Source organism: Pelodiscus sinensis, chromosome 21, assembly GCF_052426305.1.
Source record: "Pelodiscus sinensis isolate ZL-2025 chromosome 21, ASM5242630v1, whole genome shotgun sequence".
Lineage (NCBI taxonomy): Eukaryota > Metazoa > Chordata > Testudines > Trionychidae > Pelodiscus > Pelodiscus sinensis.
In genome coordinates this window covers 4,234,878-4,257,341 of record NC_143072.1, presented here as the reverse complement: position 1 = coordinate 4,257,341, position 22,464 = coordinate 4,234,878, and the positions used below count along the sequence as shown (strand labels likewise).

Sequence of the window (22,464 nt, the reverse complement as noted above, 5' to 3'; positions counted from 1 at the left end):
GTATCACTGCAAGGGTTCCATGCCAGTCCTTTTTGCAAACTTGGCAGTTGCATCTAAATTCCTAGGTGCTTTTCCTATCTGCGGTTGCCAGGCATTGACTAGTGAAATGCTGTTACTTAGTTCTGGCCGCACCTTTGCGGGTCGCCATTCGAGGGGTTCTCCTTTCTTGTTCCAGTGCTGGGAGAGGCATTTGTAAGCAGAGAGAGGGAGGCTGCTTGCTGAATTTCCACAGGTGATCAAACACCAGCACTTGCTTTCTTTCCTTTTTATTTATTAGCTTATTCTAGGGCTACGTCTAGACTGCATCCCCCTGTCGACAGAGGGATGCAAATCAAGCACATCGAAATTGCTAATGAAGGGATTTAAATCTCCCAGATCTGTCGAAAATAAAGCCTTTTTCCATAGATCCTGTATTCCTCAAAAAATGAGGTTTACAGGATCTGTCGAAAAAGGCTTTATTTTCAACAGATCCGCGTCCAGACTGCCGGGTTTTTTTCCCCCGAAAAAAAGCGGCGTCTATGTTTATGCTAATGAGGCATGGGATATTTAAATCCCTGCTTCATTAGCAATTTCGATGTGCCTAATCTACATCTCTCTGTCAACAGAGAGGTGTAGTCTACACACACTGCCTCCTTGAATGTGTGTTACTGTTACATTTGGTATTTCCAGCACTCTTTGGACCTTGCGCATTTTACAGCTCTTTGAGCAAAGCACTTCCCCTCCTCCCCTCACGCTGCTGGTATATTTGATGCTATTTAGAAGAAATTGCCGCTCCTTCCTTGTTTCATTCAAATTTAGGTTGCACTTTTACATCCAGCTGCTTATTAGAATCAGTGTCCAGAAGTGGTAATTCAGTCACTTTCCGTACTCATTTTTTTTAACGTTAATTGAATTACAGGACATGGGTTACTTAAGCAAAGAAAATGGCTGTAAGGACGCTTCACAAGGTTTGTTAAACCCAATTAAACATAATAAACATGTTGCAGTCATTACAAACATAAATGGCAAACGGGCTTCTATCCCCCTTGGAGGAGTAGGTCATTGTAGCCAAGAAGGTGAATGGCATATTAGATTGCATTAAGAGGAGCGTTGCCAGCAGATCCAGAGATGTCATCATTCCCCTGTATTCGGCTCTGGTGAGGCCACATCTGGAGTATTGTGTCCAGTTCTGGGCCCCCCACTACAAAAAGGATGTGGACGCATTGGAGAGGGTCCAGCAGAGGGCAACCAAAATGATTAGGGGGCTGGAGCACATGACCTACGAGGAGAGGCTGAGGGACTTGGGTCTGTTTAGTCTGCAGAAGCGAAGAGTGAGGGGGGATTTGATAGCAGCCTTCAATTTCCTGAAGGGAGGTTCCAAAGAGGATGGAGAGAGGCTGTTCTCACTAGTGACAGATGCAGAACAAGGAGCAATGGTCTCAAGTTGTGGTGGGAGAGGTCCAGGTTGGATATTAGGAAAAACTATTTCACTAGGAGGGTGGTGAAGCACTGGAATGGGTTACCTAGGGAAGTAGTAGAGCCTCCATCCCTAGAGGTGTTTAAGTCTTGGCTTGACAAAGCCCTGGCTGGGTTGATTTAGTTGGAACTGGTCCTGCCTAGAGCAGGGGGCTGGACTTGATGACCTTCTGAGGTCTCTTCCAGTTCCACGAGTCTATGATTCTGTGATTGAGAGATACATGGTTGGGTCTTCCCCATGGCAGCTCTCTGGTTCTCCTTCACTGCCTACTTGTCATATGCATTGAAGGTTCATTCTACAGAGCTAAGAGCACTTGGAGCCGTAGAGTTTAACACCAGATTCTCTAATGTGATCCTCTGAACGTCACAGGCCACCGATGGCACCCAGGACCTGCAAGTTGAACCCAGCCACTGAAATTAGACCTGTGAGAGGCAACCTAGGCTAGGGAATGGGTCATATGAGTGACCCTCCTCCATCTCACTGGGCCGCAAGATTGCCATAACCGAGCTGGTGTCGTGGGATACCTAGAATTTGTGGACTGTGCCATTTGAAGCATAGCAGCACTTGGATTGGATGCAGAGGGAGCGCACGGTTCTCCCAGTGTTGGGTGCAATCAGCATGTGCTTCATTTCACATATCCTTGTTTTCAGTGCATGTCACTTTTATAATACCAGTAGGAAGAAGACCAGCGGAATCTGGCATCTCTTTGCATGGGCAACAGAGAACAAAATGTCTTGCGGGCCACACCCAGAACCCTGATGGGCCGCAGGCGGCTCAGCACTGAATTAGACCAATGTGTTACAGCCCACTCCACTAGCTTGAAAGAACTCATAGACTTTAAGGTCAGAAGGGACCATTATGATCATCTAGTCTGACCCCCTGCACAGTGCAGGCCACAGAATCTCACCCACTCCCTCCTAGAATAATCCTCTCACCTAGGTCTCAGATATTGATGCCTTCAAATATTTTGAAGACCCCAAGATGCAGAGAATCCTCCAGCCGTGATCTGTACCCCATGGGGTCTTCAAACTGCAGGACGGTCCACATCATGCATGTGAAACAGATCACTAGTATTGTCCCCATTGTATGGATGGAAATCGAGGCTCAGAGAGTCTTGAGTGCATTGTTGAAGGTTACATAGGGAGTCATTGACCAGACTAGGAACAGAACCTTGTTTTCCTGGTCCCTGCTTCTGTGGCTTAACCCCGAGGCCAGACATCAGTCTTGAGTTCCACCTACGTCCAAGCAAGACACGTGAGCTACTAAGTGGTGTTTGTGTTAAAGGAACGGGCGGGGTGGGGGGGGATATGAGAGCACCTCAGACGTAGGCAGAGCTGAAAGGGTTAATTATTGTTCATTTCTCTGCAGCTTTTTGATGCTAGTTGTGGGGGGTGTCCGGTCAGGTGCACCATTAGCACAGTGAAGGGTGTAACACATGAGCCCATGGTACATAGGCTCCTGCTAAGGCACCATCCATGTCAGTGTTCCCTGGAGACTTTTCACCAGACACGGCGGTGCTGCCTTACTGTTGCTGTGCTGTCCTGTTGACCATTGCCACGGAGCGAGAGAGAATCCCACAGAGCTACCACTCGCACACTGCGGCTTCCGTCCCCATTGGCCACCTCCCCCTGCTCTCGGTGTGTCTAGACTACATCCCTCTTTCGACAGAGGGATGTAAATTAGGCACTTCAAAATTGCAAATGAAGCCGGGATTTCAATTTCCCGCGCTTCATTTGCATAATCGCATCATGGCGTGCTTTTGAAAAAGCGCCATTTCGAAAGTAAAACCACAGTCTAGATGCGGTTGTCTGGCCGGCCTCAGCTCCGTCCCTGCAATCCTCACCACAGGTCAGTGCGCATGGCTGCTTGGGGGACCAAGTGTGTGCCTGGGACTGGAGACCAGGAAAAGTGGCGAGGGGTAGCTCTACTTTTCCGTGAGATCCAGTGGAACGTCTCGGCTTTAATGGCTCAGTGAGATCGGAGCAGAACTGTACGTTTGCATGATGTGCAGGTGGCCTCAGTGTGAGTTGGTCTGCCTGGCTCTGCCAAGAAGTAAATGTGTGTCCTAGATGTTTCTGGAGAGAAGAGCTGGGGGAGAGGGGAGGAATAGAGGACGAAAATGCAGCAGGGGCGAATTAAGTGGTAATTTGGGGAGCTGGTTTCTCCCTGCCGATTGATGTAATGTATTGTTTCGTGATGCCAAGTATAGTCTGATCAGAGAACAAGCGTGGGGACATGGCTGAAATAATTCCCCATATGCCTTTTGCACGGCGGCCCCCAAGATGACATGCTAATGATTGATGCGCCAATTTACCCAGCTTCCCTGGTGCCTCGGGCCAGTGCTGTGCAGCCCTTCTTAAATTCTGATTTCTCAGTAATTGGCCTACAAAGCTAAATAGCAAAGCACAAGAGCAGCACGCTCCACACTAAACTCCGTCCTTTGTTCATTCGGGGGGGGGGGGTTTTGTGCTACATTCAGTGGTGGCTGTTGAGGGAAGCAAAGTTAACACAACATTTGTCAATTGGTCTACAGGTTGAACCTCTCTAGTTCCACGCTTTCTGGTCCGGCAATGTCCATGGTCTGACATGATTGTACTTGGACAGATGTCCACTTTTCATGGGTGTTGACAAGTTTCCCGTGGTCCTGTGAAGTTTGTTTACAGCCCCTAGTCTTAGCTCTTCGTGTTCTGTGCTGCTATTTAGCTTTAATTTACCCCAAATGCCTTCTAAGAGCCCAGTGAGCAGTGGAAGTGTTGGTTATGCTGCTAGACAATATTGACCTCCCGTGGTTTGGCAAATTCTCTGGTTTAGCACTGGTCTGGTCTGAAGGTGCTGGACTAGAGAGATTCCAGCTGTAGTAAAGATTTTCCACACTCTCTTTACTTATCATGGTGGTACCGTGTGTTAATTGTGTTACTGTGGTATCTCTTTGCTTAGTGCCGTTCCACCATACAGTAGAAACGGGCTGGGTCTCTAAAGAACATACAATCTGAAAAGAACAGGCTGGCAATAAGCGGGAGGTAGGGCAATGGTTTTCAACCTGCGGTCTGCGGGCTTCTGGGGTCTGCAGAGAAAGGGGTCTGCAACAGGTTGTCATTGCTGTAGCGCAATGGTTTTCAACCTGTGCTTCGCGGACTATGTCTAAGATTTCCAAAGGGGTCCATGCCGCCACTTACTTTCAAATGTAAAAACGGTGAAAAAGGCAAGGTAATGCAGTTACCCTCATTTTACCATCTTACTACCTAATTCTTTACATCAGTAGGTTTCAGAGCACTTTACAAAGGAGATCACCAGCAAGTGAAGTAACTCAGCCAGGTCACCGGTAGAGTTGGGAGTAGAACCCCAGTTTCCGGCCTCTCACACCAGTGCTTTATCCACTAGGCTACTCTGAAGCAACAAGAAACTCAGTGACTTGCCTAAGAACACACAGGAAGCCTGTGACAGAACAGGGAGTTGGATCCCAGTCTCCCCATTTTTGGCTAGTGTCCAAACCACTGGACCACCCTTCCCTTCTCGTTAGGGATAGTTATGAATAGAAAGAAATCGAGACAGACAGCTGCAAAAAACAAGGAAAACGAAGAAAATAGCTGAAGGAGAACAGAGCGAGAACCCAGTGATATTATGCAGATTTGATGCCACCTTCTATGCTGTAGCATCTGTGCTGCATGCCACCAGTGGTCTGGCATATGGCTTCAGCTCAAAGTAAACATTCTCCAGATCATTCCCAAAAGGATTCTGAAATGGAAAGGGGGCTGATGCTCACCTCCTAGATCTAGGTTTCTCTGGCACTGCAATTGACCCGTTTACCCTTCCATCTCTTTCAGAGCTTCCTTCATCAGAACACTTGAGCGTGGCAGATGCTACGTGGCTGGCTCTCAATGTTGTTTCAGGCGGAGGTAGCTTCTCCAGCTCCCAGCCCATCGGAGTGACCAAGATCGCCAAGTCCGTAATAGCGCCACTGGCTGACCAAAACATCTCCGTGTTCATGCTGTCCACCTATCAGACGGACTTCATCCTGGTAAGACGCAGTAGGATGGCCGGGGCTACTTGGTCCCCAGCGGATGAGAATTTGCTGGAATAGGGGCAGCGAAGAGGTTTCAATTCTGCCTTTTTTTTTAAAAAATGTAGCAAGCATTAAATACTTGAAGTAATGCTGCACTGGGGTGTTGTTAATTGTTGGCAGTGGACACTTACAGCCCGATGCAAATGTCATTGAGGTTGACAAGAGACTTTCTGTTTAATCCAGGGTGGGTCAAATCAAACCCCCGATAGTTAGACAAAGGCTAGTGCACTCATTTAACACAACCCTCTCCCTGTGATTTTGAGCCTATGTGGTGCATACCTCTTCTTATGGCTCAGCAGTGTAAAAGACCACTTGTCATCCGCTCTGTGGTCCAGTTCAGACAGTGCGGAAGTGGGAGCATTATCACATGCCCATTTCTGTCGCTGTCCTCAGATACGCGAGCGGGACCTGCCCTTCGTGATGCACACGTTGGCTGCGGAGTTCACCATCCTCAGGGTCGTGAATGGGGAGACGGTGGCTGCAGATGACTTCGGGATAACAAATGGGTTCGTCAAGCCAAAATTAGGTAAGGACCTGCCTGGGCCCTGCTCCTCAGTGCTTCTGCGGTGGAGTCAGTAGGCTCCAGAGTTAGTGCGGGGTGCAGGTCTTGGGGGTGCGTTTTCTGTATTCTTCAAGTTTTTTTGTGGACTGTTCCATGCTATAGAATCCTAGAACACTAGAACTAGAAGGGACCTCGAGAGGTCATCGAGTCCAGTCCCCTGCCCTCACGGCAGGACCCAGTACTGTCTAGACCACCCCTAATAGATGTCCGTCCAACCTGCTCTTAAATATCTCCAGAGATGGAGATTCCACAACCTTGCTAGGCAACTTATTCCAGTGTTTCACCACTCTGACAGTTAGGAAGTTTTTAGGAATATGCTATTCCAGGGTGTGAAACCCTTTTTTCAGCAGCTGAGGAAAAGTAAAATCTAAAAAGACATATTCCTGTATTCTGCAGACAGCAATATTGCCTATTTTCATGAGGACACTAGAGCTGAGTAGGAGAGAGACTGCTTCCCACCCCTTGTGGGTCCTTAGACAGTCATGCTACTTTGTTGCTAAACAAGGGGAGAAAATCTCATAGGAGAATAGTGCACAGCCGGACTTCCCTGGCCTGCTACCCTCTTGGCAGCTCAGTGCCTTCCTCCAGGCAAGCTGTGTCCTTCCCTTCCTGAGAATGGTTCCTGATGTCCGTCCAAAGATTGGACATTAGGTGGTGGCACAGAGAAAAGCGACAGTATCTGGGGGGATGTGAACTTGATACCTACTTGGCTTTATACCTGTATGTGTCTCTTTCAGTTCAGAGGCCTGTTATCCACCCTCTTTCCAGTCCAAGTAATATGTTCTGTGTCACCAGCCTGGATCCAGATACCCTTCCAGCTGTAGCTACGCTGCTAATGGATGTCATGTTTTACTCCAATGGGTACGTTTATACCAGAGACACGGGCACACAGCTCCCTCTTAGGGTTGCCAGATGATTTAAAAAAAATACCGAAGCAAAAAAAAAAAAGAGCGTGACCCCTTTAAGAAACGCATGGTGAGGCTTTTTGGCCCTAACAGGCAGCCATCTTGCTTCGCTGCGCCAGGTTGGACAGCTCCCCAGTAAGCACTAGGGTTGCCAGTTTGCCTTCGTATTGAGCCAGACAGCCTGGGATTTTCACCTCCTGGCCAGGAAATAATCAGAAAGTACCAGACATTTTAGGTGTTTGGTATTTTCTGAATTTTTTTACTGGAGAGGAGGCGAAAATACTGAACTGTCTGTTTCAATACCGGACATCCTGCAACCCTACTCCCTCTGCGCTAGCATGGCCTAAGTGTGTGGCTGTACAAATATGCACCATTTCCGTCAGGACGGGCGAGAATCCTGGTGCAATCTAAAATGAATCACGTGGGTTCCTCGCAGGCTGCAACAATCAGCTGAGGTTTTTCAAAGGCCCCTGGGAAATTAAGCTGCCCAATTCCCAGGCGTGGGTGCCCGCTTGCTATTGAGACGCCTTTACACATTTAAAGCAGCAGCACTAACTCAAGCCATCAGCTTGTTTGGGCATGCTGCGGGCTAATAGCACTGTGTTGCTACCACTCATTAACACCTCGCAAGTGAGGCTTGGATGGCATCGCATCCTGCTGCCAAAAAGTGGGTCAGTCCCAGGAAAAGTTAGACCTAAAAATAAAACCTTTCTTCTCAAAATGCACCTGATATAATTAGCACATTTTTGTGGCAGGAACAAGAGCGTGAGTCCGTGTAACATTTTTGCCAAGAGTGCGGGGGGAGAGACACGCACAAAACCAGAGACATCTCAGTCCCTCAGAGTCAGATGAAGGCACGAACTGCTCTGATTTCAGAGGCCGTGTCCTCTTTGCAAGGTTAGGCTTTGCAGTGCTGGCTGGCTGGCACTAATTCTGTTGCACTTTGTTTCTTCAGAGTGAAAGACTCAGCAGTGGGCAGTGAAGACTCTGGACACATTCGCTTTTTCTCCTTCTCTCTCATTGAGGGTTATATCTCCTTGGTGATGGATGTACAGACGCAGCAGAGGTGAGACCCGTGACTGACGTCTGCATAGGGTTTATCTGGAAAGACCACTCGTAAGATTTTCAGACACAACTGAGTCTTCTGACTCCAGTGTTCAAAAATTACATAGACACTTGGGAGCCTGAAAGCCACAGAAATACGCTGTTCCTTCCAAAGTCACTTTTAAAAATGGGACTTAGGCTCTTAAGTCTCTGGGATGCTTTGGGAAAATGTTACCCCCGTGTTCTCAGCTTGACCTCACGGAGGAGGTTCTAGATTTCCAAAGAATCAGAGCGGAAGGCAGGCTGCTTTGAATGACACTGCCTCTCAGCAGCACTTTCTCATGGTACTGCTCATGGTAATGCTCTGCATCTTGCCATTGCAGCAGCAGCTCATAATACATTTGCCCAGCAAGCTGACGGGAATAAAAAGTATTGTCCTGTGGGATTCGTATTCTGCTCCAACGTCCTGTCCCAAATGAGAGCACATGGCTCTTAAAGGGCAGAGGGGCTAACGTTGCACCCGACGTGGCCAGAAACAGTCTGGGGTGTTGACCATGGCCTACAAGACCATGTATGATTAGAGTCAGCTGGATTCTGCAAGGTGCTAGTTGCCTCCTTGAGATTCTTTTTTCGTATCCAGTGACTGGAACTTGTCTATGTCTGTGTGATGGGGCGTCTGCCCGGCACTGGCCCTTTCAGGGTAAAACCCAGCCCTGGGAGAGGGCTGAGAGCAAAGCTGTGGCAGGACTTAGACAGTAAGGGCCCAGTTGGGGCTGTATAAATAAGGGCTCCAGGAGGGAGGAAGACAGTCTTGCCCTAGCTAGGGAGCAGGAAGGACCTCGCTGCCAAGGAAGCATGGGGGCTTGCTGAGACAGGGCAGTGTTAGGGAGCTCTGGCCCTGACCTTACACCCAGGCTGAGGGCCTGAGGCAAGCCTGCGAATACAAGGGCTGAAGTTAGAGCAGGGCTGAGAAGAGGCAGGCAGAGTTGGGGAAGCTCTGGCCAGGCTGTAGGGCCTGACACAAGGCCTGAAAGCACTAAGGCTGCAGAGGGGAGGCAAAAGCTCAGCTCCACACCCCCTTGCCACTGAGTGGCCATTTCAGACCCTGAGGTAAGGGCTAGATGACTGGCAGTGGATCACTGAGGCAAGGTGGGCATAGGAGGTTGGGGGTTCCCAGAGGGGAAGGACTCCGGAGTAAAGGCCACTGTGGTAGGGCAGTACCCAGAGGTGGAGAACGTAGGTAACCGTGGGTGAGACCCTGGCCGAAAGGGGGCACTCCAGGGCTGAAGGAGCGAATTCCTGGGTGACAAGCGGAAGTGCCAATGTGGTGAGTGCTCACCCAGTTACAGCATGGCAGATCCAGCTCGTAAAGGGTGAAAGGATAGCATGGGCGCCATCTTGTGATTCCGGGTCCAATTCCCTCCCCTGCCACAGAACCCTGGTGTGACCATGACCAAGTCACTTCATCTCTCAGGCCCCCGTCTGTAAACTGGCTGTGACTGGCTTCCCTGCCTCGCTGGGCACTGTGAAGATAAACACTTTGAAGACTGTGAGGTGCCTCTGACACGGTTCATAGAACACGAGAACTGGCAGGGACCTAGAGAGGTCATTGAGTCCAGTCCCCTGCCCTCACGGCAGGGCCAAGCACCATCTAGACGATCCCTGATAGATGTCTGTCCAACCCCCTCTTTATCTCCAGCGATGGAGATTCCACAATCTCTCTAGGCAATTTATTCCAGTGTTTAACCACCCTGACAGTTAGGAAGTTTTCCCTAATGTGCAACCTAAGCCTCCCTTGCTGCAGTTTAAGCCCATTGCTCCGTGTCCTATTCTCTGAGGCCAAGGAGAACAATTTTTCTCCCTCTCTCTTGTAACACTCTTTTAGGTACTTGAAAACTGCTATCATGTTCCCTCTCAGTCTTCTCCTTTCTAAACTAAACAAGCCCAATTCTTTCAGTCTTCCTCATAGCTCTTGTTCTGTCATGAGCAGGGCTCGACAAATTATAGAAAACCCTACTCGCCAGACAAAAAAGGGACTTGCCACCCCCACCGCACAGGTGCGTGCCACCCAGAGAACGGGACAACCAGGACGGCTTCTGTGACGGGGCGGGGCCGCTCCACAGCGGCAAGGACGACCTGCCCCACACTTCAATAGTGCCGACCCCTGTACTGCACGGGGAGTGCGGCATTCTGACAGCAGTCTGCGCCGCTTGCTCCCGTGCGGCCGCCCAGCTGAGCGGCATGCAGGGGGGCCATGTTCTGGGACGGGAGCCGGAAGCGGGGGTGGGGCCGTGTGAGGGCTTAGGGCAGGGCCAGAGTGTGCGTGCATCCCTGACGTCAGGCGCCGGCACAAGAGAGTCCTGCATTCAAAAGGGGAGCAGAGGAGAGTGGAAGAGAGGAGGGAGGCGACGGAGGAGAGTAACGGAGGGAGAGGGGAGAACAGAGGAGTGAGCTAGAAGATGGTGGTGGGCGGAGGAGTGAAGGGTGAGAGCGGAGGAAGGGGACGGGAGTCGGAGGAGGTCAGAGAAGGCAGGAGGGAGACGGGGAGTGGAGCAGAGAGCAGAGCGTGGGGGCAGAGGACATGAAAGGAGAAGCAGAGGTAGGAAGCAGCCCAGAGCGGAGACTCTAAGGAGCCATAGGCGAGTGGGCGAGCAGATTTGTCGAGCCCTGCTCATGAGGGCCATCTGAATGCCTAAAATAGACACATTGGGAGTAGCTTCTCTTTGCATGTGGTTTCACACTAGGACACTTGAAATAAGTCCCTACATTTGAGTATGTGGGAAGCAGAATTTTTTTTCAGAAAGCCCAGTCTGTCCTCTCACATTTGCATGCATGGCTGTGCAGGTGTGTGTGTGCGTATCTCTCGTGCGCATACATACATATGTACGCAGCTTTTCAGATTCAGAAAAAGGGTTACATTGCTCCTGGAGCCTGCTTCATCTGTACCAATTGCCTTGTTTTGCCTCAACATTTTTTTTCTCCCACTGCTGTTCTTTTCAAGCTGGGTGGGGCTAAAGATAGCCCAGGCAACATTCCATTTAAAAAAAATAATTGTAACAGGTAAATAGCATTGTTCATTTTTTAGCATTTTTCATTAGATTTGTATCCACTTAAATTTTCGCAGTGCTACAAAATTATGGGATTTAAGCGATGGTTTTAAATTTTCACAGTTCAAAAATTGTCAGATGATTATTTAATGAGAGTAATAAGAACAAGAACATAAGAAAATATGTATTTAATGTTGAGATTTAAAAAGCTTTATAACAAAAATTGTCAGCGTCATGTATCAAAATAAACAAAGTAAATATCCTTCAATCAAACTCTAATAAGCAGCATTTTTCTTATTTTGCCTGTCTTCATTTTCTTTTATTATCAATGGAAATTGGTTTACATGAGTATGAATATGTAGAGCAAAATGGACATCTAGCTATATGCAAGTCTAATCCTTCCAAGCTCAGTTATGGACCTGGGGGGTTGTTTGAGTTACTACTACTTTTAATTGCCATCTTTCCTTTTTTTTTTTTTTCCCCAGGTTTCCTAATAATTTGTTGTTTACAAGTGCATCTGGAGAACTCTGGAAGATGGTTCGGATCGGTGGGCAACCACTTGGCTTTGGTATGTATCCATAGATGTAGATGAAAAGGGGGGAAAACAGTTTTGCTTTGGCTGAGCCTATTGCAGAGTAGAGGAACACATTTTTTTAAAATATTTTAGTTCCAACTAAACCCAAAGATAAATATTCTGATTTTCAAACAGGCTGTGCATCTGGAATCTCCTCCTGCCCCAGATTAGAGTTAGTTGCTAAACTATGGAATTAGCTATGATTCTATAAAACTAAATGTAGCCCATGGATTTAGATTATTTTGGTCAAGAGGCAGAGCCCTGCAAATCCACAGACATCTGCTTTATATCCGCATGTATCCACATCCGTGGATGTCAGGGCGGATATCCGTAGCTCACTTTTGCGGATACCGATGCAGGTGAGGATACAGATTTTGTATGCATGCAGAGCTCTACCAAGAGGCTTTGATTTCAACGTGAAAGAGTCGAAGGCTAGCTTGACTCAAACCATCCGTGAGACCAGGACACAGATATTAGTCTGACTTACACCACTATAAATTCTGGGCAATTGTGCGGCTTCATTGGATTTAGGATGGGTTCTCACAAGTTATGAGAGCAGAATTTTGGCCCCAAATTCCCTCTTTGCTGATCCAACTTTAAAATCAACATGGCTTTTACAAAGTGTATCTGGCGGAGACCATGTGACGAAACTGCCCACGCTTTGCAGAAGTGACTTAATATTCTGGGTTAGTTGTCCAATTCACGAGCTCTTTAAGAGGCCCAATTTTCAGAAAATGTGGTGCCACCTGCCAACTATAAAACTATGGTTCTTTTAAAATGCCTCCGGTTGGGCACCCAGAGAGAGAGGCACCCAAGAGCATCAGTCACTTTTGAAAATTTTGGCCATTTGGTCGTGAATTTTTCGGCGCCTGTCCTGAAAGCTGAGAGAGATCCGTATTTACATGGCATTTTGAGTAGGCACAGTGGGTCCACAGCGCATTTCAGCAGCAGCTAGTTAAAAATACACAAATGAAAGTTGAATGAAATAGCCACGGTAGCTCAGACTCTTAACCTAGGTTCCTACAGGAAACCCTGGGGATTCAGAGGCCGAGCTGTTGGAATTATGCAGCTATTCGGGGAATTATATAAACCTGTTGCATTATCTTGGGTATTTTGAGTTCCTTTTCTCACCTTTTAATCACCCCCAGGCTGTGGCACTGGAAGGACTGAGAAAGTGAGGCACTAAGCAACCAAAACGGGCCAAATTTGAGTGGCATTGCAACTTGGCACAGGTGGTCACGGTGCCATTCGCTCCTGTTTGGCCAGCCTCGGACCAACAGGGCAGAGGCTCCACCATCATGCCGGTGGCAAGTTTGGATTCTCAAAAGTTGAGCGGCATGGCCTCCCCCATCCCTGTCTTTTGGCCTGTGCCCCTGAGTCAAATGCTGGTGGGTTTCTTAGCTCCTTCAGCCTCATTACCAGAGGCTAGTTGGGCCTACAAGTGCTTTCTCCTGCTGGCTCTTGGGAACATTGGGAACATTATTTCTGTTCTTTCTCTTCCCCCTAGATGAGTGTGGAATTGTCGCTCAGATTTCTGAGCCTTTGGCCGCCTCTGACATCCCAGCCTATTACATCAGTACTTTTAAGTTTGACCACGCATTGGTAAGTATCTCAGTAGCTCAGGGGAGTGGGGAGGAGAGCAAATCCTGTTCCACACAAGAAGAATATCCTTGGCATTTCTCTTTGCAATGGCTTTTTTAAGTACCTTGGGCTCTGTTAGGGCTGTTTCCCGCTCTGTCTCTCTGAGGGTGTGTCTAGACTACAGGTTGTTGTTTTTTAAAAGTGGCCTTTTTTAGAAAAAACTTCTCCGCGTCTAGACTGCCGCCGCATTCTTTAGAAAGTAAATCGAAAGAACACGGCTGTTTTTTCGACCGCGGAAAACCTCGTTTTACGAGGAAGAACGCCTTTTTTCGAAAGTGCTATTTCGAAAAAAAGGTGCTATGGAATGCAAACTGTGCTTTTTCGAAAGAGAACATCCAGACTGCCTGGGTGCTCTCTTCGAAAAAGTGGTTTGCTTTTTCGAAAGTACCGGCTGTAGTCTAGACGCTCCTTTTTGAAAGAGGCTTGCAGTCTAGACGTAGCCAGAGAGCAGAAGGTGGGGGCTTCAAAACCTTGCCTCTACAGGCACTGGTTACAACCCCCTCAGCCCCCTCCCCGAATCATAATACACAGATTTTGGGGAATTGCTTCCCCCATCAAGTGTTTTTATCCCTAAAAAAACAGGTGAACACTTGAAATCACCCTCCAAAAGAGCTTGAAGAAAAAAGAGAAAAGAAGCTGCAGTCTCTGGTAGCTGACCCCTCAGTCAGAGGCCTGCAGGTACACACAGACAGACCTTCCAGGACAGGAGAATCAAATCACTGCCTTTAAAAAGTGATTTTTGTTACAAAACAAAAGCTAAACTTGAGAGAGCATGCTTGGTTGCTAGATTTTGCAGAGCAACTAAGGGAAACAAATCAAAACACAGAGAAAAGTCTCGGCACAATACTTAGATGGTAGTACATGGGGCGGGGAGGAATAGATTCACACAGAGCAGTTCAAACCAAACTACAAAGTAAAGAAAAATACTCTGAACCCAACTGGATTCACTTTTCCCTCTTACTTCTAATTTTTCTCTTTGCTCAGTTCTCTCCCATGCCCTGAATTCCGAGCGGGCATGGTTTGTTTTCCTGCCTGGGTTTAAATCATTCTGTCTTTCAACTCCAGGCTTCTCTCTCCCACACAAAGAAAGCAGGCGAAGAACCTATATCCAATTCAAATTTCAACCCTCGATCTTCATTGGATCTCCCGGCCCCCTGGCTGACACTTTTGCTAGCTTTCTGAGTTCACCCCTTAGTCGCCGGGTGCTGATCAGCACTCCGCCTGTCCTTTACAGGGCCAGTGTAGCCAAGTGCGGAGGGACCAGAAACCCCTCTAGTGTGTCTTGCTGTCGTGAGCATGCAGGGTTGCCAATCATCAGTAAATTTACAGACAGTCCGTAAAAAATTAGCCAAAATTGGACATGTCCGTAAAGTCCGTAAAAAAATGTAGGTTTCCGTAAATTTCGTAAAAGTGCAATACATTTTCAAAAAGCAGTCATTCTTCTATAGCAATTAAATTTCTTCTGTGCTGCTTCAGTCATTTTGCTGTGGAGCAGCAGAAATTGGACATTTTCGTTGTTTATTTAAGCTCACTTTTGAGCCATTGATGTCGTCTTAATACAGTATAAAAATTATGTCCATAAAATAAATACTGTCTGTAAATTTTTCCCATTTTGTCTGTAAATTAAATTCCTGTGGGTTGGCAACCTTGAGCACAATCCTCCTGACTGTCGTCCACTGCTGAGTGACACTGAATTCATGTCTGTGTCAGAGGGGTGGGAATGCGTGGAGTGGTGGAAAGAAGGTGCCTCATCTCTAACCAGCTTTTACCCATACACCCTGCCGCACGCCTATGTTTAAAACTTGTCTACCAGGGCTGGCCAACAGGGCACAGCAGCTTGATGGCTGCCCATTGCTTGAGCCTGGCCTGGCGTCAGGCCTGTAGGGTAGTTTCTACCTATCTGTTGTGCTCACTCTTCTTCACTCAGTTCCCTCTCTACAGCCCAGGCGCTCCTTAGCGAGTGACACCAGGGCTCTCGTGGCATCCTTTGATTACCTGCCTCCTAAAAGCCCTGGTCTGACCCAGCATGCCAGGCAGGTAGATCTGCAGATCCTTGCAGCTGGGTTTCAGCTGCCGTTTGTCAAAGGCCACACAAGCGCAGTGAGGGTTCGGGCCAGAGGTTAGTCCCTGCAATGTGATAGGATGCTGCTGAGACTGCTCCTCTGCAGAGAAGGGGAGAGAAGCGCAGAAGATTTTGTCCTGCCTGTGCTGGCGTAGTACAGCCCTCTAGCTGGGATTGTCTTGGTCTTGCTTGTCTTATTGCTTAGTCCACTGTTGAGCAGGTCTCCTACCTGCAGAATCTTTTCCATCCCCACGCTAACTCCTTGCAAACGAATGGCCTTGCTCTTTAGCACATTGCTGTGGTGGCTATGAGGCTGTGTGACCTGGGTGCGGGCATGGGGTGAAGTGCCTAGTCATCCCTTTTGTTCTTGGAAAATTGTGTGTGTCCCCCCTACCTCCGAAACTCCCTCTGTAAATAACGACAGCAGACACCGTAGACCTCTGACTTCAGGAAGTATCACACCGGGAACAGAGTTTCAGGGGAAGTCTTAGGGCAGGTCTTCATTTACTAGGTCAGCACTGTGGCGATCAATCCCCCAGGAGTCATTTGAGTGGGTCTAGTCAAGACTTGCTTAATCAACTGCTGATTGCTCTCTTGTCAACTCTGGTACTCAACTGGAACGAGAAGCATGCGGGAAGTCGATGGGAGCGTTTCTCCTGTCAACCTCTCCCCCCTTCCACAGTGGAGACGCACAACAGCTTGACCTAAGGAACGTTGACTCTATCTACGCTATTCGGTCGACATTGCCTCATTGGGTGGAGCCATCTTCAGTCTTTGCCTGTTTTTGGAAGCAAATGTTTTTCAAGGCTTGGAACGCCTTTCGTTGTTCTGCTTTTCATTCCTCTTTGTGCTTCCAGGTTTCAGCGAGGTCTGGGGCCCTCATGCTTCCAGGGAGCCTGATTTCAGTGCAGTCCCGGCTCAGTTGCACCAGCCGCTGGGGAACTTTACCTAAGCAGCTGAACTTACAAATGCCTGTCTCAACTGAATTGGGACTCCATCGCTTGGGCCCCCCTCTTTGCAAATTATTATTACCCATGTGAGCAGCCACCTTCCAGTCAGTAAGTCCATTCCCTTGGGCTCCAATCCGGTGACGCATTGAAGCATGTTCTTTACCTTAAGCCTATGGGTAGGTAGTCCTGTGGAAGCCAGTGAACAGTTTTGCAGTTGTTCTGGCCTCATTCATATGGGGCCATTGTGGAGCAAGGATGTAGCCCTGACAAAACTGTGCAGTGACAAAAATCTCGACATGCCTCTTCAGCCATTGCAACGTTGCATGGTCTTACCGGTGTCTTTATCCCACCTGATGAAAACATGGGACTGTTACCACCTTACTACCTCCTTGTAAGGGCATGTGACGTTTGCCAGGATACGTCTAAACTACATGGCTCCGTTGATGGAGCCATGTAGATTTGTTTACTCGGCAAAGAGAAATGAAGCCGCCATTTAAATAATCATGACTTCATTTAAATCAAAATGGCCGCCGCGCTGTGCCGATCAGCTGATTGTCGGCACAGCGCGGCAGTCTAGATGGGGATCTGCCGACCCCAGAATCCTTCATCAGCAGATCCTGTAAGCCTTGTTTCACAAGGCATAAAGGATCTGCCAACGAAGGGTTCTAGGGTCGGCAGATCCCCATCTAGACTGCCATGCTGTGCTGACAGTCAGCTGATCAGTCAGCGGCCATTTTGATTTAAAAGAAGCACGATTATTTAAATCGTGGCTTCATTTCCCTTTGCCGTGCTGACTAATCAACTTGGCTCCGGCGATGGAGCCATGTAATTTAGACACACCCCGAGTGCCTAAAGTCTGTAGTGTTCGGCCTTGATTCTGTTTAGGTTAAGGACACTGTGCTCCGTACGCTCAGTGTTATCCTAGATACCCTGGCCTCAGTGGGGACGATTGTACAGCTTTTATTTCCAGGTGTATTTTTGCAAATTCATGTGATAAATCTGCCACCTGTGGGGAGAGAGCCAGAAGTCCCATTTCTCTACTCCAGACTGTCCAGACCACGTGCCCTGCCAGATTTGAAAACCCATCTGCCTTTAGTTTCTGTTGGAAGCTGTGCAAACTGAGAGGGAAAATGCGGGATTGGATTTCTTAGACCAGCGTTTCCCAGCTGTGGGGCGGCAGCAGCTCTGGTGGCCAGGGCCGGGCTCTGCCACTCCCGTCGTGGCTGTTGGGAGAGGCGTGTCCTGCCCTGCCTCTCAACCAGCCAGTGCCAAGCAAGGGTGGGGCCTCTTCCCAGACGTGGAAGAGCGCTTTGCTGCACGGTGCGAGGGCCGCGTGGAGCCCTGCACAGCAGCCTTCAAGCCACTGCAATCAGGGCAGCAGTGCAAGGATGGGTGAGGCAGGAACTGGGGGCTCCAGTGGTGGGGCTAGTGCTGGGGGGGCTCTGAAGGTGGGGGGCTCTAAGAGGCAGGGTCCTGGCACGGGGGGGCTCAGAGGGCAAAGCAAATACGTGTGGGCTCTGGAGGCAGGGCTAGTACTAGGGAGCTCTAACGGGTGGGGGGCTCTAAGAGGCGGGGGGGCTGACACTGGGGGCACTGGGGCATCTGGGGTGGGAAGCTGGTACTGGAGAGCTCTGGGGTTGAGGCTAGTAGTGGGGGGACTCTGGGGGCAGGGTTGGCACTGAGGGGCTCTGGGGATGGGGCTTATATTGGAGACTGGGGGCTGGCACTGGGGAGGGATCTGGGAGGGTTGGGTGCAGTAGGGCTCTGGGAACAGAAGGCTGGCACTTGGGGGGGTCTGATGGTGGGAGGCTCTAAGGGGAAGGGGTCTGACACTGGGGGGGGGTTGGGTGCAGGGGACTCGGGTCAGTGGCTGGCTCTGGGGGAGTAGTGGAGGGGTGGGGGGTCTTGGGGTTAGGGTTGGCACTGGGGGTTCTGGGAACTGGGGCTTTTGATGGACTGGTAACATTTTTACATATTTGCATATTCATTACTTGCAAATGAATATACAGGCAGTCCCCAGGTTACGTACAAGACAGGGACTGTAGGTTTGTTCTTAAGTTGAATTTGTATGTAAGTCGGAACTGGTACATATTGTAGGGGAAACTCTAGCCAAACATTTCTCCAGAGCTCAGTTTTATTCTCCCACACCTCACTTCCCTCAGGCCTTTATTCTCAAGCTGAGGTGTCTGCTGAGAAAAGCCGCTCCGCGTCTCCCTGGTCTGCTGGGGGGGGGGGCGCTAGCTCCGCGTCTCCCTGGTCTGCTGGGGGGGGGGGGCGCTAGCTCCGCGTCTCCCTGGTCTGCTGGGGGGGGGCGCTAGCTCCGCGTCTGCCTGGTCTGCTGGGGGGGGGCGCTAGCTCCGCGTCTCCCTGGTCTGCTGGGGGGGGGCGCTAGCTCCGCGTCTCCCTGGTCTGCTGGGGGGGGGGGCGCTAGCTCCGCGTCTCCCTGGTCTGCTGGGGGGGGGGCGCTAGCTCCGCGTCTCCCTGGTCTGCTGGGGGGGGTGCGCTAGCTCCGCGTCTCCCTGGTCTGCTGGGGGGGGTGCGCTAGCTCCGCGTCTCCCTGGTCTGCTGGGGGGGGGGGGCGCTAGCTTCGCGTCTCCCTGGTCTGCTGGGGGGAAGCAGCTAGTGCGGGGTTGCCTCACCCCGTTTGTAAGTAGGGGTCCGATGTAAGTCGGATCCATGTAACCCGGGGACTGCCTGTACACATACAATGTTACCCGTCTGCCAAAAGTTTGTGAATGGGTTTGCAGGTCCCTGGTGTAAAAAAAAGGTTGAGAACCACTGTTCTAGGGAAAAAGCACACCATTGTGTGATGGGGTACACAGTCACTACGGTTGCACACACAATCGCCATAATTGTACATACAAATGAAGGGCAGCGGCTTTATGAAAATCTTTCCCTACAAAATGTGCAAAATTTGAATGGTGCAGCACCTGCAGGATGCAGCCAGGCCGGAGTTTGCTTTGGATCTGTTCCTCAACAGGGCAGCAAATCGGCAGTCCATTTGATAATCTCCGCTAACATAAATCTGTGACAGGGAGCTTTTTTAAACCCTGTCCTTTATTGTTTGCATTCCAGTTCCCATTACCTCACCACAGACTTACTACCCTTCCCTGACTTTTGACCTGTAAAAGCTCAAAGAGCAGATTCAGGGTTTGTTTTATTTATTTTTTAACTAATTGCTTCTGCCTTTCACAGTTGACACAACCCATTTACAGCCCATGGGCTGTGTGTGCACAGAGTAAAAGTCAACATTATTCCAGATAGCAAAGGTCAAATTGTTGTATACATTTGGCTTATTTTCTTGAACATTAACTACACTGATAAGATACACCAATAAATCACCATTTTTAAGTCAATACTGTTAGCTTTGCCCTGCATTCCTGATTGTCGCTGTGGGTCCAGGTTCACGTGGCTTTCTGCATGTGGCAAAAGATGCCGAGAGCTGCTTGCAAAGGCCGCGATTTGTAGGCCCGCTGGCCATTTGCAGCCCAATAGCAGTGGTTGTAATTGTCGAGATTCTGCAGGCAATTACCTCATCTCAGAGTCTCTCTCCGCTGGCCCTTTAAACACCTTTAAACTTTCTGCTGCCTTGGCTAGAATCAAGCCAGCTGTTTAAGCTCCCCACCCAGAGAGACCTACTGAACTCTCTCTCATTTTCCTTGCAACATTTTCTTTCATAACATTGTCCAGAGCCCCTTTCCAACCAAAGGAAATTGTTCCGTGTGGCTTCCCAGAATGCTCTGCCACGCTGCTTGACACAAGCATCAGTGCCAGAAGTTTTTCCCTCAGCAGTATCTGCAGGGGACTGGCTCCAGTGCCCCTTAGAGTGGCACCCGTAAGGTGTTCCACCAGCCCTTCCCACCCTCCGTCCCTTCTTACCACCAGGGATGGTGCTGGAAGGCTCCTGTGCTCTGACAAAGCTCTCCCCACAGATCTGTCTGGTCTCAGCTTTCAGGTGTAAATAGTTTAGTAGTGAAGTAGTTCTCGAAGGGTACATCTAGACTACAAGCTTCTTTCGAAAGAGATTTTTCGAAAAAGCTTCTTTCGAAAGAGAGCATCCAGATTACAAAAGCAGATCGAAAAAGCGATTCACTTTTTCAAAAGAGAGCATCCAGACTGCTCGGACACTCTCTCACAAAAAGGGCGCCCGGAACCACGTCTGGCAGGCCTTTTTTTTTTCTTTTCTTTTTTTGTTTAACTGCTTCCCCCACGTCCACACATGCCTTTTTTCGAAAGAGCTCTTTCAAAAAAGGCATTCTTCCTGGTAAAAAGAGGTTTGCCAATTTCGAAAGAAGCGGCGCGTTCTTTCGATTTACTTTCCAAAGAACAGGGCTGTAGTCTGGACACAGGTGACGTTTTTTTTCGAAAAAAGGGCAGTTTTTCTGGAAAAAAATCTGTAGTCTAACATACCCTTAGTGTGTGTGAGATTAGAATTAGTCCCTCAGAGGGGATTTAGCCTCACGACAGGGCATCCCTCTTCCTCGGGCTTTAAAAGCTGTGACCACTGTAAAAAGCCTGGCAACAGAGCCAAGGGGGTTTACAAAATGCCACTAACTTCTACCCACCTCCGTTGGTAGAGTTTGGGAGCGGGGCCGGATTAAGACATGCCAAGGCCCTAAGCTGGGGTGGGAATCCTAGTTGATTTTGTGTGCTCCAGCCCTGCGGGTGGATGGCTGGAGCGCCGGCATGGGCTCCCCAATGCTGATCCTCAAGGGCCGGATCCAGACAAGCCAGACCGGATCCAGGCTGCACCCGGCCCCCAGGCCCGAGATTCCCCACCTCAGCTCTAAGCGAGGTCAAGTTTAAGAAGCCCCATAGCATTCCCACAGAAAGTGTAGTACTCTCACAGAAAGGCCAATGAAAATAGAAATACTAAAGTCTTTTTTTTAAATTTATTTAGAGGCCTGTCATAATCTGGGGCCCTAAACTGTAGTTTATTTAGCTTGTGTATAAATCCAGCCCCACTTGAGAGTCCTCTGATGTGGAAGGGGCAGGAAGCACTCGAAGAAGAAAAGATCTGTTCTGCAACTCGTGTTCTTCGAGATATGTGGCTCGTGCCCACTCCATGACCCGCCCTCCTTCCAGCAAGAAGGGACTGAGGTTAGCCGTGTTTCTACCAGCACCAGAGCTGGTTCCCCTCAGGTGCTGCTAAAGGAAAAGCTTCCGGCACCGGTGCACGTGGCAGGCACACATGTCTACCTTGACAATGACCTGAGCAACACGTCTGGAAGGTCAGCAGTTGTGGAACAAGTTACTGCCTTTCACTGCACCCCTGGCGAACACGCCACATTGACTCCGCTCCAGAGACCAGGCCTCTAGCCTTTGATTGGCAAGGCTCCCCCGTGATTCCTGGCCCTACTTCTCCAGCTTTCACTCCACTCTTCGAGAGCTTGCAAGGCTTCAGGGGCTCCAAGGCCTGGAGACTGATTGCCTCTGAATGCTCCTGCTGCGCAAAGAGGAATGGCTTTTGAGAGCTCTGTTGTTTCAGACAGCTCTTGTAGAAGCACATCAGCCCCAATCTACTTCAGAGATTCTTCAGTCCCAAGGAGAGCTCTCTTGCTACAGGCTTGCCAAAATACTTGGTCTTCTCATCCTCAGTTCTTTTTCATTTTGGGAAGTCTGCCAGAGCTATTAAGATTTAAAAGGGGGAAAGCAGTTAATTCCTTCCATCCCCTTTCTTCTCTTCTTCATTTATGAAACAGCTGAGAGGAGCTTAACCCAAGTGTTGCATCCTCCAAAGAAGCAGCTGCCGTGGGGCGCGTCATGTCCCCTCTCCGCCTGCTGAAGGCGGGACACGTCATTAGCCGGTGTCACCCCAAAGTGGCTTTGCTCTTGTTTTGAAGCTTGTGTGTCAGTAAAACTCCCAGAGTTGGTTCCTGGCAAGAAAGTCTTCTCTAAGGGGGAGCCGGGGCCCCAGTTTCCATCATGCCAAGGACCATTCTCTCCCTAGATCAGGCCTAGGCAAAATATGGCCCCAGGGGCCAGATCCAGACCACGGATGCAGCGGGGAGCCGTGGGTAGATTCCCCGCTTTCCCCAACACCACCACTCGGAAAATTGGCTGCTGCAGCCGTTTCTCTTTCTCAGCTGTGAGCCCGGGGGAGTGGGGAGTGGGGCTTCCCCATTGGTGGATTTCTGGGCAATGGGAGTTGCCTGTTTAA

General features: G+C 49.4%; 1 protein-coding gene across 5 annotated transcripts in view; it reads left to right on the top strand.

Moving 5' to 3' along the window:
- The window catches only part of CASTOR2 (cytosolic arginine sensor for mTORC1 subunit 2), a 243,787-nt gene that overhangs the window by 162,281 nt on the left and 59,042 nt on the right, over positions 1-22,464 (top strand). For all 5 annotated transcript variants that reach the window (XR_016347686.1, XR_016347685.1, XM_089772241.1 and 2 more), the window contains exons 3-8: positions 5,281-5,474; positions 5,913-6,045; positions 6,819-6,942; positions 7,942-8,052; positions 11,563-11,645; positions 13,159-13,253. Coding sequence is in view for 3 of the 5 variants with exons in the window: in XM_089772241.1 (XP_089628367.1) it covers positions 5,281-5,474; positions 5,913-6,045; positions 6,819-6,942; positions 7,942-8,052; positions 11,563-11,645; positions 13,159-13,253 (740 nt within the window). In the remaining 2 variants the exon portion in view is untranslated. The remainder of the gene's footprint in view (positions 1-5,280; positions 5,475-5,912; positions 6,046-6,818; positions 6,943-7,941; positions 8,053-11,562; positions 11,646-13,158; positions 13,254-22,464) is intronic.